General features: G+C 32.0%; 1 protein-coding gene across 2 annotated transcripts in view; it reads right to left on the reverse strand.

Moving 5' to 3' along the window:
• Nucleotides 1-16,368, reverse strand: part of LOC143200523 (uncharacterized) — a 601,550-nt gene that overhangs the window by 70,416 nt on the left and 514,766 nt on the right. For both annotated transcript variants that reach the window (XM_076410963.1, XM_076410962.1), the window contains exon 3: nucleotides 13,783-13,980. In XM_076410963.1, coding sequence (XP_076267078.1) covers nucleotides 13,783-13,980 — 198 coding nt within the window. The remainder of the gene's footprint in view (nucleotides 1-13,782; nucleotides 13,981-16,368) is intronic.

A 16,368-nucleotide genomic window follows, 5' to 3' on the forward strand; every position in this document is an offset into this window, starting at 1 on the left:
ATCACTTAATTTTTTTAAAGCTCTATAAGATAAGTTTAATTTAGATGAATTTATTGATGTGGGAAAAGATATGACGGAGAAAAGAAAGATAAAATACGAAGCGTTTGTTTATTTTTCTGAATTTATTTCGTCGCTGTCAGAGTAATCTTTCTTGAATACATGTTTTCTCTCTTCTAAACTGTCGTTGATTGTATACCTTATATCAGATGCTTAAATTTACTGTGATCATTTTGTTTTTATTTTAGAAATGGTTTTATTAACATAAATTGCTTCAATAATATCCTGGGTGCGACAGAACGTCTCATTCGAGCTGTAATAGACATTTTCAATTTTTGCGACATGTGGTTTAGGCATGTCATGCAAGCGGTTGAGTGTTTATTTTTTGATTTGATGTCTTTGTTACTCGCTATTCCTGCTCCTTTTTGCAGCAATACGTCATTCAATGAATTGAATATATTTGTTACAATTTTGTTTTTGATTTCTTTCTCAGGAATATTGTTTGGTAATAAAAGTAATAAAAAGTATGAAAGTATTTTGAAAAATAGTGGAAGAAAGAAAGAAACAAATAACCTTACAAGAAATAGAAGGCGAGACTTTTAACTCAACAAGACTTTATTTTGGGGTCGTGTTAATTTCAGTTCACACAATATTCACCTGGTGGTAAAGTATATAGCATAATCAAGTAGTTGCTCAGGATTTTGCACCAGTGGAGTCGTTTTAACCGATCTCATCTGGTGGAATTTGAATAATGGGGACGTGGGTGATATATGGTTTAAGCACGATGTCACTACGTGTCGTAGAGCTCCATGTCACTCACCACCATGTCATGTTGACCATGTCAATACGCCATACAATATATTCAATTCACATCGGTAAACAACCGGTGATGGTGATGTAACAACGGTGATGTAATAGTTTTATTCGGTCTTAACAGCTCTTAACACACTCCCCCTTGCTGAGAACCTTATTACCAATTTTAGTTCTGTAATTATTAACTTATTTTATAGCCCCGATCAACAATTGTTGGTAGCAGAGCCTCGAATGTAAATAAAAAAAAGAAAATAACACAAACCTTAAAGAAATCATAGACCCGTCCGTTTTTAAAAACCTTGAAAATCCGTAGCCCGTTGGATCACTACTTACTTAAGATGAAGATGATTTTTAATAGAACAAGATAAACCAAAATAGGGAACATTTTTGGATGAATATGATGAGAAGAATGTATAAAACAAGCAAACCGGCATCAAATATTAGACTTTATCTAGAAATAAAAAGTGTCACTGTAAAAGGGCACTTAGTGTGGACATCTTTGTTGTTTTTAACATATCCAGGGCAATTGTTTTCGGATCACGTACAGAAAATGGTCGCTTGTGAAAGATATGGGAAACTAAACTCGACAAAACCGAAATGATATTTTCCGACGTATAGATAAAATGGTGATAATTTTTAGGTGGTAAAAGTTAAATGAAAATTTACTTTATGTTACGTTATGTAACAGATAAACTCTCTATAAAAGACAACGAAAACACACAGAGGGTAAAGCTTATCAGCAGTAAGAAAATCGATTGTATGTCATCTTAAACGTAGAAAGTATTTCCTAAAAGAAAATATTTGTTACAAGTATGTTTGGGACTTCTTTCAAGAATATTGTTTGGTAATAAGAGCTATAAAATATATAAAAGTATATTGGTAAATATTGGAAGAAAGAAGGAAACAAATAACCTTGCAGAAAACAAGAAAAAGAGGGTGAAACATTTTACAATAAAAATTCTTATCATCTTAAGTTGTTATAGTTAATGATGGCCTCCATATTGTGTTTGTATGGTGTTTGAGTAGGGAAGGGTCGATGTTGGCAGGCTGTGGAACAACAAGGGTTCCAAATGGGTTTTGGCACCCTCTCCTTAAGCTGATGTCTATTGTTCAGTAACCGATGTTCAATCCGCATAATCATCGATCGATTGGTAAAATTTTATTATCAGAACGGGTATCACGGTTAAGGTTTTGTTTTGGAGTCGTGTTAGTTTCAATTCATACGATATTCACCTGGTGATAAAATATCTAAAAAGGGTTAATTTAGCTCAGGATTTTGCAGCAGTGAGGTCATGTTAACCAATCTCATTTGGCGGAAATTGAATAATTTGGACATAGGTGATATATGGTTTAAGCAGAATGTTACTGCGCGCCGAAAAGATGGCATCATCACACATTCTGAATGAACGACTTGAGGATTCTCGCGAAGATGACTGAATTAGCCATCAAGATTGTGCTACCCGTCTTCGTCTGGGATATCTAAAGATGAAGAATATATAGTTACCGACTCTACCATGTCAAATGGATCTAAAAAAACTCTTGGGTATGATCTAATAACTAGACAAATTTTACAAGAACTTTCACAAAAATGTTTAAAATTACTAACATTTATATTTACGCATTAATTACTTCTAGAGCATTTGATAAGTGGCTGAAATAATTCTCCATCTCGATCTTATTAGCCTGTATGTTCATTACCTATAATACTGAAAGTTTTTTAGAAACTGTACATCAAGAGGCTTAAAACTTAAACTTCTAAAATATCAATTTGGGTTTTGTAATTAGCATGAAACATGGAAACAACTACATGGATTGGTAAAGCAAATAAATAAAGTCCTAAATGCTAGAAAATATTGCTCAGCTACATTCCTGAACATCCGTATCACAGCATTTTGGTAAAGTATGGCACACAGAGCACAAGGATAAACTCAAGAAGCTTCTCCATCATCTATACTTTCAACTATTAAAATGTTATAGATAGGCAGATTACTATAAACACATTGATTTACAAACACTTTCATTTGAATGTCCTCACTCAACTCAATTGTTTTATTGAATTTACTAGCGACCCGCCCCGGCTTCGAACGGGTGCAATGGTGATACTAAATTAAATACACTACAGAAAAAATATGAACGTTGTATATAAAAACATAGCGGCCCGCTCCGACTTTGCATGGGCATAAAATATATATGCCTATGTCACTCAATGAAAACATGATTAAAATCGATCCAGTATTTTTGGTTCATTCATTACTGCCCTTGGCCTGCACGCATTAAATTTGGAGTAAAACAATTCCTCTTCTCCTATACTTACTATGAAGATTTCCTGCTATCTTTGGAATATCTAAATTCATACAATTTTTATTATATTACACATTTTTAAACGCAAATTTTAAATTTGTAATATCTCCGAAAATATTTGTTTAATTTACATGCTGTAAGGAACCATATTGATCTATATTAATTGCACACTGTATTTAAGGTACTTAATTCGATAAGGATTAATGCCGTATTGCTTAAAATAGATTCGTAAATAAGCCATTTTCTCGCGTAAAAAGTAAACAATAAAAATGGTTAATGTGGGTTATCCCTAAAAGATAAACATATATCATCGCGGACTTTTTTGTAGACCTTTTTATGGTGTACAATACTGTATTACATTAATTTGATCTAACTCGTAGGGTTAGGCAGCGTTTTTGCTGATTGCTAAATAAGCCTAAAAAAATAGGTTAATTTACGACATCACGTTAGAAACCTCTAAAATTAGCAATATTGCCTTAGTATATTATGCATGTATTATACATATAAACCTTCCTCTTGAATCACTCTATCTATTGAAAAAAACCGCATCAAAATCCGTTGCGTAGTTTTAAAGATTTAAGCGCACATAGGGATATAGGGACAGAAAAGGCGACTTTGTTTTATACTATGTAGTGATGTAAGTGAGTCATTTAATGTATCACAATATGGTTGTTTCAAATCAATTTTAATATCACCATCGTCCTGGAAAACCCACTTCTGACGGAAAATATTTGCCCTTACACATCTAATTTTGGCGTTGTTCGATCGATTGTTAACTGTTATCTCTTCAGAAAATGATATTCTTCCATTCTTTAGATAATGAATATTGTATTAACAGATCCGTTCGACTAATTTAAACCTTAAAATGACGTATCGATCCTTAATATATTATTAATTATGCTATGTCATGAATTATGTCTTATATAAGTGGACATACTGTATGTTGTACAATATTGTACTTAAAACAATAATAAGAGAATAGCGGTTCAAATGAAATATCTTTGGAAAGGAAGAGTTTTTGGTGCTATTTGTGTAGAATTCTTTATCTTTTTATACATAGAATAGATTTATGATTGGCAAACTAAAATGATATGAGAAATTTAGACAATAACTAAACTAAATGACTAAAAAATTACTTAACTAGACATACATATTTTCAGTTTTTGTATACGATAATTGGTACTTATATTGCTGGTTTTTGGCGGCGCTAAGTATTGTCAGATGTCATTGACATTATCATTAGAAACCAATTATTATTTTACTTAACTATCTTTGGAATCTTTTATACTTTGAGCGCGATCTGTAAGTTTGACTATTGAGTGACTTTCAGTAATTTTAAAAAATCATGTCGGATAAAAAATTAAGTTATCTAACTACTCATAACTTCATCAGTTAAGATTCATCAAAAGCCGTTCATAATATCGACGGATTCAGCATTGATTATCAATATTAGTTTTTTTCATTATTAGGTCGGAAATAACAATACTCCTAATAGACACAAGTTTCTTAAATATGATTTTATTAATGATATTTTATTATCTCAAGTTACCGAAAACAACTTTTAAAACACAAACGTCCAACAATCTTATTCGAAGAAAATCCGGCTGTTTATTATGCCGAAGTTACATCAAAGGTAAAAGAAATTTTCTGTTAAAAAGTTTCTCGTCAATATTTTCGAGGATTTCTCCAGAAAAATTCTTTTGGTATTTAAGATAAAATAAAATTAAGCAAAATGTAAAAAATTACTTGCGAACTTCCACCGAACGTAAATGTTAATGGCTGAAATATTTAATATCAGAAAATTTTCCATTTGGATGTTAGAAATAATCCTTTTATAATGTACACTAAAAATCGGAGGGTTGCCTTTTATATTTCGGAATTGCAGGTTGTTGAAGTACTTTCTACTCATTTCAGTTTGTCTTGCCCATAATTTATAGAACTCGACCGGATTTAACTTTTTAATTTGTGAATTTAAATTTGCGATCAAAAAATATCAGGATGTACTAATTGAGGAGCTGCTGGTTTGAAATAGAAATTTTGTGTCCATAAATCAAAATTTTTTATCGCGCACCATCTTACTGGCCTAATTTAACTCGTCAAGATTTTTAACTACTCCTTGAAGAAGTATAGAACCTATTTTTGATTTAATGAAGGAGATTGAAAACGAATCCAAGAAAATTTTGAAAACCATTCCAACAATAGGATTAAACAATAGTTCCATCCCTTGAATTTTAGTTGATGATAATGCAATATATTAAGTGCTTGCATCGTATTCTTTTTCTTTCCCATCAAAACTTTTTCCCATCGTTCTGCCAATATGGTGAGAGGACGATGTTGGTTTGCCAGCGGTTCAATCATCGACGCTTTTTTGCGGATCTTTAGCATTTTCAAACCAGTTTGAGATCGTTCGGAGAGTTTGAACTGGGTTTCCGCCCAATAAGCCTTTGCCCAGATGGTTCTTTGTTATTGACATCAAATCGCCAATGAAACCAAAAATAACAATTGAAATATGATGGAGCACCACCGCCATAGGTTTCTAAAAGTATTTAACAGGCTTTGGTGGTAGTTTTCTTCAAATAATACAACAAAACTTAACGAATACCAAAAATGCAATTTGAAGCGTTCCATGATTAATTTTTGTAAATAATTAATAACTCAATAAGTATTAATCTATAACAGTTATTTTACGTTATTAAAATCATACATTTACGACTATAGAAAGAACGATGCTGGCCAGCGATTCAATAACCTAGCCATTTTTGCGGTTCTTTCGTATTTTTAAACCTTATGCAGTGAAATTATGCTGGACGGATTTGAATAAGTGGTAATCAGAAGGCCCTACGTTTGGTGAGTACGCTGGATGCGGCAGAACTTCCCCTAGGAGCTGCAACATTGTATCCTTCACAGTTCTTGTAATGAGTGGTCAAGAATTGTCATGTAAGACGATGACTTTGCGTCTGTTACTAGCTATTGTCGGTCTTTTTTCCAATGCTTTGCCAATCAGTTTGTTCAATTGATATCTGTAGATAATTTCTTTCGGTTTAAGCTACTCGTCATACACAACACCTTGCTTATTCTATCATATGCATATCAAGTCTGTGAATAATCCGCTTTGGGGTCGATGTCGATGGATCTCCTGTACTCTCCAATTACTTTATGAGCTTGGGATTATCGTAGTAGATCTAATTTTTATTGCCGTCATGACAGACAAGAAATAAAATCATCACATTTAAACAATTCGTGTAATAGGCATTTATGTTAATATGTTACTTTATGTACAGTTGAATTATATACAAACTTTGTACAAATAGTAAAGTTAACGTATCAATTAATAATAATTAACAGTCAGCAAAATTAAATAAGAACATACATTGGCGACAAATTAACTCACAATAACAGGTCAATTGAAAGTCCCCGTTCTGACGCATAGATGGCGCTACTAGGACTAAATCCATATGTTTTTTAGTTAGCCCTAAGCTTCAAAAGATGGGTGTATAAATTTGACAACTGTCGAATTATTAGTTTGTGAATTATAGCATTTTGAGTGAAGCAACTTTTGTTATTGTGAAAAAATGGATAAAAAGGAAATTCGCGTGTTGATAAAATTATGATAATATTGATTTTTGAAGGGGAAAAATACAGTTGAAGCAAAAAATTGGCTTGATGCCGATTGGTCCATCAAGCTTGATACCATCAAGGATTTGTATGCTAAGTTTAGACGTGGTGAAATGAGCTCCGAAGACGGTGAACAGTGGACGGCCAAAAGAGGTTGTTACCGACGAAAACATTAAAAAAATCGACAAAATGATTTTGAATGACCGTAAATTGAAATTGAATGAAATAGCAGACACACTAAAGATATCAACTGAACCTGTACATGATATCATTCACGAATATTTGGGTATGAGAAAGAAAGACGAGTTGATGATTCGAAGCAGTGTTTGAAGATGATCAAGCGTAATAAACCCGAGTTTTTGCGTCGAGATATGACAATGGATAAAACATGGCTCCATCATTTCACTCCGAAGTCCAATCGACAATCATCCGAGTGGACTGCACAAGATGATCCCGCTCCAAAGCGTGGAAAAACGCAACAGTCGGCTGGCAAGATTATGGTGTCTGTATTTTGGGATGCGCATGGAATAATTTTTATTGACTAGCTTGGCAAAGGAGAGATCATCAACAGCGACTATTATATAGCTTTATTAAGCCATTTGAAGAGCGAAATTGCTGAAGAGATCTGGCCCCCAGCGACTCTTTCCTGTTCTCACATAAGAATACTCGCTGGGAAGAAATTTTCGTCGAATGAAGAGGTGAGTGAAAGGAAGAAAGGTTGGGGGGTCGCTATAATTAGTGTATCACCCTTGAAGGGAATTATGTTGAATAAAAAAAACTTATTTTGCCAAAAAAATGTGTTTTATTATGGTAGGCCGGGGACTTTCCAATTGACCTGTTTGAACTGCACAAAAAAAGAGATATTTTCAAAAATGATTAGTTTTTAAGATAATTCTGGATTTATATGAATCGGGTACTTTTCAGCCATTATATAACATTACCTTTTTTGCAATACAGTTATTAAATACTTTCGTAAGTCAAAATAATTATATTTCCTCGTTATTTTATTACTAGTCTAAGTAAAAAATTAATATTTCTTTTTATTTAACTAGTTCATTATAATTACGTAAAATATTAACAGCTTGAGTGGGCCGCAAAAAAGCTTCTAGTATTTTTTTCTGGAGAAAAATGGCGTGACAAAAACAATACCGGAGCCTATATTTTCTCTCGCACGACAATGACATTTTTTCCTAGCACATTCCTCACTATTTGACGGGAAATTCCTCAAGACCAATTTTGGGTAATAAAATATATATCGCTATTAGCAAAAATAGGAAATTCGAAGCGATATTAATAACTCTATTGTTTGCTGAATTCGGGCATATTTGCTTAATGTTTCGAATTTGATTATTGAAGTTAATATAGTCCGTAAAATAATGAATACATCATGTATATTGTTTAATCAATTGTATCAATACAATTAACACTATTGTATTACTGTTATAATTGTGTTAATAATAATTCAAACTTGGTATTTCAATTGTTAAAGTTCGTATACTAAATTACTAATCCTCCTAAATCTCCCTCTTAAACTGAAACTACTGAGATAGTCTAGGAACAGATTAACTATTATGCAATAGAAATAAAATATTATTCAAGTAATTTAAAAGTTTTTTGTGTTTTGTTTGATCAAGAAATTAACAATAAAAAGAGACAAATTGAGGTCGGATGGCCGATCGCTCGAGAATTTTGATACAGTTTAGTTGAGTTTAGGCAAAGGTATCGCAGCTGATGCTGTAAGGTCACAAAAAGTGAATTGAAGTTCAAACTCCCCAATTAAAAATGGGAACCGTCTACGTTTGAGAAAAACTCCTAGTCCGTGGGTTTCTGGTACCAAAGGTGAACTGAAGTTGTTGTCAATCTACATGACGCATTATAATTTGGGACACCAAAACTTGGGAAGAAATTCTATACAATTTGTGGATATTTGGTAAGAACAGTACAATTTACAGGATCTTCAAAGGTAAATTAGCGGACGAAAGTACAAAAGGTATTGACAAACAATTTTATTACAACTGCAAGTTGTCCAGGCCGAAGAGCGATTATATACATCCCTTTGGATTGTTCTTCTTTAGGATTGAGGTGTTATATAGCTCTGCCTATACGATATGTTTATGTGAGAGGTGATGAGTGAAATGTTTAAAATTAGACATTTTGTTTATTTTTAAATAAATTTATAAATAAAGTTTCATTGATTGAAGTACTGATAATATTTTGGCGTGGACCCTGAAGATTAAGAGCCAAATTTTAAAGTTTTAAATGAAAGTATTAAACATTGCTTAGAATTGAAGATTTTTTACACAGGGCAAAATATAACAGATTAACATGATCAATAAGCAACAAAATATGACCATGGTTTTGCAGACAAATATTTTTCAACACCCTAGTTTTGAGCCAATCTGAGTTAAATGATTCATTCGAGATCATGATTTATCAAAGAAGAAGACGGAACTTTTTGGGTTAAAATTATACTAATTGAGTTTTCGTGAGCATGAGGCTGAGGATCTTCAAGCATAAACAATATTAATGAACACAAAAAGAAAAAAACAGAAAAAACACAAAATTCTTTATTAAATTTATTTGTCTGAATCCAAAATTAGGAGGAATACCAAATAATACGAATCAAGAGAGTAATCGAAATATTATTTATTACTGCCATAAAAACAGTCAAAATTATTTTACTATTTAACATTCACAATTTTAATCTTTTTACCCTATTACATTAACAATCTTGAAAAATATCGCAAAATGCTGCTATATTAATATACAACATGTTTTTATTTACAAGGAAACTACTAAAAAATCATAAAACTCTATATATTACATATAGATCTATGTAAGCAAAAATAGGGTACATTTTTGTCAAGGTCGCGGTTAGGACTACCATCTTCTTAGATGTCTCCAAAGCTTTCGATCTAGTATGGCACCATGGTCTAATATTAAAAGCGAAACAGCTAGGTCTACCGAATGACCTAATTCCACATATTCCACATAGATTGATACTTGGATGGTAGGTCCTTTCAAGTGAGGATCGGTGACGCAGTCTCCTCTCGTAAACAAATTTCCGCAGGAGTCCCGCAAGGTGCTCCACTAGCCCCAGCACTACTCAACCTTTATATGGCTGATTTCCTGCTCTACAAACTTTCCCACACAGAATTTTACGAAGACGATACCACTTTCTTCACAACCGGTTACTGTCTCGACGCTATTCGTACAACAGACTCCAAGTACAGCTGAACCAAGCGATAGCACACAAATTCTGGCGGCTACGTTCTATCGCACGAAGGAGTTCTGTGCCTGTCGCCTCCAAATCGATAAAGTTCCCATCCCATGGCTCCAGAAAGTTTTATACCTCAGTCTCTAGTTCGATCGCAGATTCCAATGGTCAGTTCAAATAGAGCACGCCATTTGCAAAGGAAATGGCGTGTACAGCCTACTATAACCCACTACTCTGCAAAAAAGGAAACTTCCAATCCCACAGAAAGCGACGCTGTATAAAATGCTAGTTACTCAGAGCCCCATTGTTTATGAAGAACGTCAATACACACCTCGAATCAGGCATCCCGTTTGTGAAAAATTTCATAAACATGCTCAGTGTTAAGTTCTCCATAGGAACCTTCGAACACGACAACACCTTGGTAAAATCCCTACCCGTCCACAAACCCCGCTAGTAAACAAACTACGACAGTCCCAGTCGTAACCCAGGGTCTCTGTCGCCCGCAAAACAATCATAATTCGAACTTGAAGCAACATCAGCCAAAGACCATTTGGTTCTAGCTAGTCAATCTAGTAAATGAAAAAAAATATCAGTAGAACCAAAAATAGTAACTAAAGGTACACGACTGAAACAGTCGATAGTAAAAAGTAGTCAATAACTTAACAATCGATAGTCGATTTCAGTCCATAGTTCCCAACACTAATTGAAATCTATGAACACTGTATAATTTTATAATTCAGAAGGCAAACTGTCGGACGAAGATACAATCTATACTCTATATTCACTCATAAATTGTCCTGTTGGGACTATGACTTCGTATAACTGTGTGTTTGCCTTCTCTAAGAGGAATGTCAATTGCTAGATACTAACACAAGTTTAATAAAATCCAAAATAAAAATGGCAACCTTTGTAGTAAAAGTTAAATATCCATTAAAAATGCTGTATGATTAATTACCGCACCACAAAATATTATCTGTTTTAATCTTTTAAAAATGATTTATCTTCTTAGTTTATGGGACTAAGTTGTTGATAAATATTAAAAGTTATGTACGAGTTGTTGAAGAACTTGGTGCTTCTATATTTTCGTAATTTTCATTTGTTTTTAATACGAAAGTAAGTTCCCTAAAAATATCGATGAAAAACTTTTTAATACACGTGTCCGAGAGATAAGAAACAGTTATGGTTAAAGTGGATTGATTTATGTCATAATATTATTATTTATTATGGAAAAGAAGGAAAAGAAGATTATTTATAAAAAATTATCATACATTTAGATGATGAATCATGATACTATTAGAAATACAGCCGACACTCGTTAATGTGAACGAATTCGAATCAAGGCTAGTTTCGACATTATAACATTAACGAACCTGATATAAGTGATTAAATAATAAACGTTTTACAAAAAAACGATTTTTCTCCAGACTAATCTAAAGTTTCGTTTAAAACTTGTATACCTTGCCCATTAGCTACTACATTTTTACTTTGAATAGGAACATTCTCATCGTCCTATCCATATTTTCCTTCTTATTATTGTTATCCCTTTATCTTAGTTCTCTAAATCAATATCAGCTAGAGTACAAATAATGTTGAGATTCGCCATTTTCAATAAATTAACAACAATATTCATATTTTATATGCTCTTCATATTCTATATATCAGGCAGCCTAATAATTTCATAAAAAAAATCTTTGCTTTTGAAGCAATCAAGGAATCCATTCAATTTTTATTTGTTTTCTTTAGGTGTTTTTATTGCTTTCAATACTACTCCTTTTGTAATCATATATTATATATATATATGTTTATAGAATATATAATTTAAATTTTAGAAATATAATTTATAGAATATTAGGTACATATTTCTCGAATTATTCGAATTCGAATTAAAATATTTAAATGCAGTATATTATGTTACATTATCGATTGTGATACGGTGGCAATTTTAATACCAAGCATACTTATTGGTGATCGAAAACAACGAACCAACTGCAAGATGAAATCGTTACTTTTACCACTGTCATTGAAGAAGAAGCTGCTTGGACAGGAGTACTTTATTATTCAATGCTAGCTGACCATGCAAGGCTGATGCAAGGTTTAAATGTTCCAAATGAAATAATGAAATTAGCCGTCTGATATTAGAGGTCTGATAGCCGAAAAACGTAAATTTAGAAGAAGATGGCATCAATCCAGAAGCCCATGTGATAAAAACTTGCTTAACAACAATTAACAAAGGAATTTAAAGAAATCAAACAAGCATCAATCATTGTATTCCTCTCTAAACTATAACCTTGTTACGCTTAAGTTAACCAATCTGTTTAATGTTGGCATTCGGTTAAGCTATGATACCACAAACTGGCAAACATCTAAAGTGAATTTGAATCATGCCGCCCTATTTCTTTATTGTGTGAAACGCCTCAAACCTATTATCGAGTAAAAAAAGCTGATACCATGGCATCGGTTTGTTTTTAGGTATGCCCACTCAACAATTGACCAAGTTAATCGAATTATAGACATAACTGAAAAATCTGTAGGAAATAAGGTATGAACTCTGTTGTTTTTCTCGATGTTTGTTTATTTTTCGTCAAAATATTTGTCCTTGATTCGGTTTTTGTCAGAGTAATACATGAAGACCTTTTATAAAAAATAAAGTCACTGATCCTTAAGCATTTCTACCTGCTATTAAAATCTTATTTGATTAATTGGTACTTCCATGCTAAACATGATGCCACATGCTTTGATCTCAAACCGATAAGGGCTGGCGTGCCTCAAGGAAGTGTGTTGGGGCAGTGCTTTATCTCCTTGGCATCAGTGATCTCTCCATAACATTATATGGCACAACTATTATCTTTCCTGATGATACCGCAATATTAGCAGTAGCGGAGTCTGTAGAGAATTATTCCAAAATAATCTAAAGTTTCGTTTAAAGCTTGTATAACTTGCCCATCAGCTACTACATTTTTACTTTGAATAGGAACATTCTCATCGTCCTATCCATATTTTTCTTCTTATTACTGTTCATCCCGTTATCTTAGTTCTCTAAATCAATATCAGCTAGAGTACACATAATGTTGAGATTCGCCATTTTCAATAAATTAACAACAACATTCATATTTCATATGCTTTTCATATTCCATATTTCAGGCAGCCCAATAATGTCATTAAAAAAAACTTTGGTTTTGAAGCAATCTAGGAATCCATTCAATTTTTATTTGTTTCCTTTAGGTGTTTTTATTGCTTTCAGTACTACTCCTTTTGTAATAATGTATTTTTATATATATGTTTAGTTAATCCAGTATATTATGTTACATTATCACATATATTGAGGCCATTTAGTAAGTCTCATTGAATAAACAGAACCTAAATATAACCTGAAATGCTACATAATAGAACCTCCAAAGCAATGTCAAAGAAATGCACACGCTCCTCTTAAATCAGTCACGATCGATTTAGGTTAAATTTTTGTGTGATTTGTGTGAATCTTAAAACCAAAAACAGACATTCGGTACTCGGCCGTATAGACTCTTTGGCATATACTTATTCTCGAATAAAAGTTATGTAAAAGCAACAGTATTTCAGTTTCCAATCAACGCAATAATCTAGTAATTTATTTAAACGATATGAATATATGAAAGAAGCTATCTGGCTCTCGCCAAGGTATACCGAATTGCCTAGAGATAAATATTGCACTGTTTTCCCGGCATATTATTATACAAGAAAAGCCGTCTATTTAAAACAGATTAACCGCGTACACCAAGACAGACCATCCAAATTGGATTATTTAATTTCGTAACGTAGCGACCTCACCTTCGACTGACAATCCATTTAAATATTTCACTCACCTCAGTAACTCCGCCGTCCAATATGGCTTCCGGATCGGATCTGAGCACCTCGTATTTGGAATTGTTATTGATAAGTCCCACAAGGAACTCGAAGCTTCGCTTCTCCCGCAGTTTCATCTTTAATTCCCGATTGTTCATGGCCTCGTGCGAATCGAGAATACTCGGAGATTCGAGCTGTTCGCCCTGGTCCTGTGTAATCTGACACAAAAGAAACACCATTTTAAACGATCTGCGATCACGTCTATTGTATTTTCTTATAGAAATTCTCTTTTTCAATATAATATATATTTTTAAACAGTTATTTATTTTTGAACGAATCTAAATAATAAATGACAATAATATGGCAAGTATAATATATTCTGTTACGAAAGAATATGAAATTGGTCATTTAAGAATTCGGCTTAAAGGGATTCTTAAAATATATTTTTTACTACTTTGGCACAATTGTCCTCTGCATTGACACGGTTTTCTGAATGTCATATGTCATTTAGTTTATTTACGTTAAGGCTACAACGAATTACAAGCGATTCTGTGTACAAAAAAGATTGATATATGTCTTATGTCAGAGACCCATTTTATTAAAGACTTGCTTATAAGGATTTGAAAACTATTATATGTATCATACAGCTCGGCCTGCCCACACAAGGATACATTAAATATCATCGTGGTCCAGAGATTCGGCTATTTTCGGCACTATTCGTATATTAGTCGGCGCATTATACTCCCGAAAAGTCGAAATACTAAAACAAATTTACCGTTAGTTAATTATTATATATATTAATACATTAATTAATAATTATATATTAATAATATATAATATTATTATAATATATAATATATAATATATTAGTATATAATTATATATTAGTATATTATATATTAATAATATATAATTATGTACTAATAGTCATGATTTATGAATGTAATTTATTTTATATAAATCATTTATTTAACAAGACTTTCTGAAATTAACTTTTATATTATATTTTGTTTTGAAACAACAAATAATAATAGAATAGATACGTTTTTTACTATTTAGTACAATATATAGTACTTGCCTTTAGATTTGCATAAGCATTCCTCAACAAAAAGGCATTTATTTGTTTAACTATTAAAGCGTTTGATATGACTTTTTATAAAGTTAATTTTTGACGTTCCTTTTTATTTAAGAAGGAAGCCTTTTAATTTAACACTTCTACAAACACTTCTACAAGTTGCTACAAATAGGATAAATTAATTAACTGACCTAAATTTTGCAGTGAAAGTAAATTAATATGTCAAGTTTGTATTAAGATATACTTAGCAGCAGGAAAAAGAAACAGACACATGTGAAAATTTCACCATGAGTTTGCTGCACAAATAAAGCCTATGACAAAAAGGATCATCTATCTTCTCTGTGTCCTCAACTTAATGATTTTGGTATCTATATTCGAATTTCGGCAGCATCTATGTCGGATCCATAATACAGTTGTTAAACAATCTAATCTATATTTTCAGAATTTGAAAGTTGGAAGTCACAGGACGATAAAGAAAAAAATATTATTGCTTAAAGAATTTTTCAGGGAACAAGAAGTCAAGAAGCTTAATATACAACTGTGTAAGGAGTAATTGTCAAGGTAGTAATTTCCATAAAAGCATCGATGGGATTATTATCTTACGAATGGATTTTAGGTAGACTACGATAAAGCAAGAAGAGTTATGGACAAAAAATTAATTTGAGTCTGTCTATATAAGTATTTTTTTTGTTAAGAATGCTATAAGACTCAATATTGAAGTACAAGTAGCCAATATGAATATCAGAATAGTATACTACAACTGAATTTTGACAAGGTAATAGGGAATTATATATTTATGTAATTTCGATTAATGGCCCAGTTTGTAAGAAATAATTGCATACCATTAAGAAAAGGTAGCTATTTGGGAAAGTATTGTACTTGCTACAGCTGTATAATTTGTTGATAAGAAGGAGTATTCTGCCAAAATACCAAAGGAGAGAAAGCAGATCTAAGAAGAATTAAAAAAATACACACAAAATATTAACATCATTGAGTTTTTAGGTATTTGAGTCCTTGATTTCATTAAATATAGTGGTGGTTTTTTTGTGGGTAAGCCGTTTTTCCATGAAATATATTAACCTTGCCTGTATTTGGAAAAATCTTCTATTGCAACTTTTATGGTATTTTAATTAATTAGTAAATAGTGTGACAAGCATAAAAGAATGTACCTACAAGGAAGTTGTTATAACAATTTATTTATATATATTTGTATAGACGAGGTAATTTAGTGAATGGTTTATGGCATAGTTAAGGTTCATTGTTTTATATCCTTTAATTTTTAATTAAAAATTTAATATTATGCTGTATTTTTCTTTTTACCTCCTTTAAAATGTTTCGTAGATTAATATGTCATCTTCTTACTGTTTTTTAAAGGTCATTTTTAGTATATATATATATATATATATATATATATATATATATATATATATATATATATATATATATATATATATATATATATATATATATATATATAAATAGGGGGGATGCACGCGCCGGCGCAATATATTCATTCCACCGGACCACCAGG

The sequence above is a fragment of the Rhynchophorus ferrugineus genome, unplaced genomic scaffold, assembly GCF_030347505.1.
Source record: "Rhynchophorus ferrugineus isolate W39M unplaced genomic scaffold, kcgeb_rfMv2 rfM8, whole genome shotgun sequence".
In the NCBI taxonomy this organism is placed as follows: Eukaryota; Metazoa; Arthropoda; class Insecta; order Coleoptera; family Curculionidae; genus Rhynchophorus; species Rhynchophorus ferrugineus.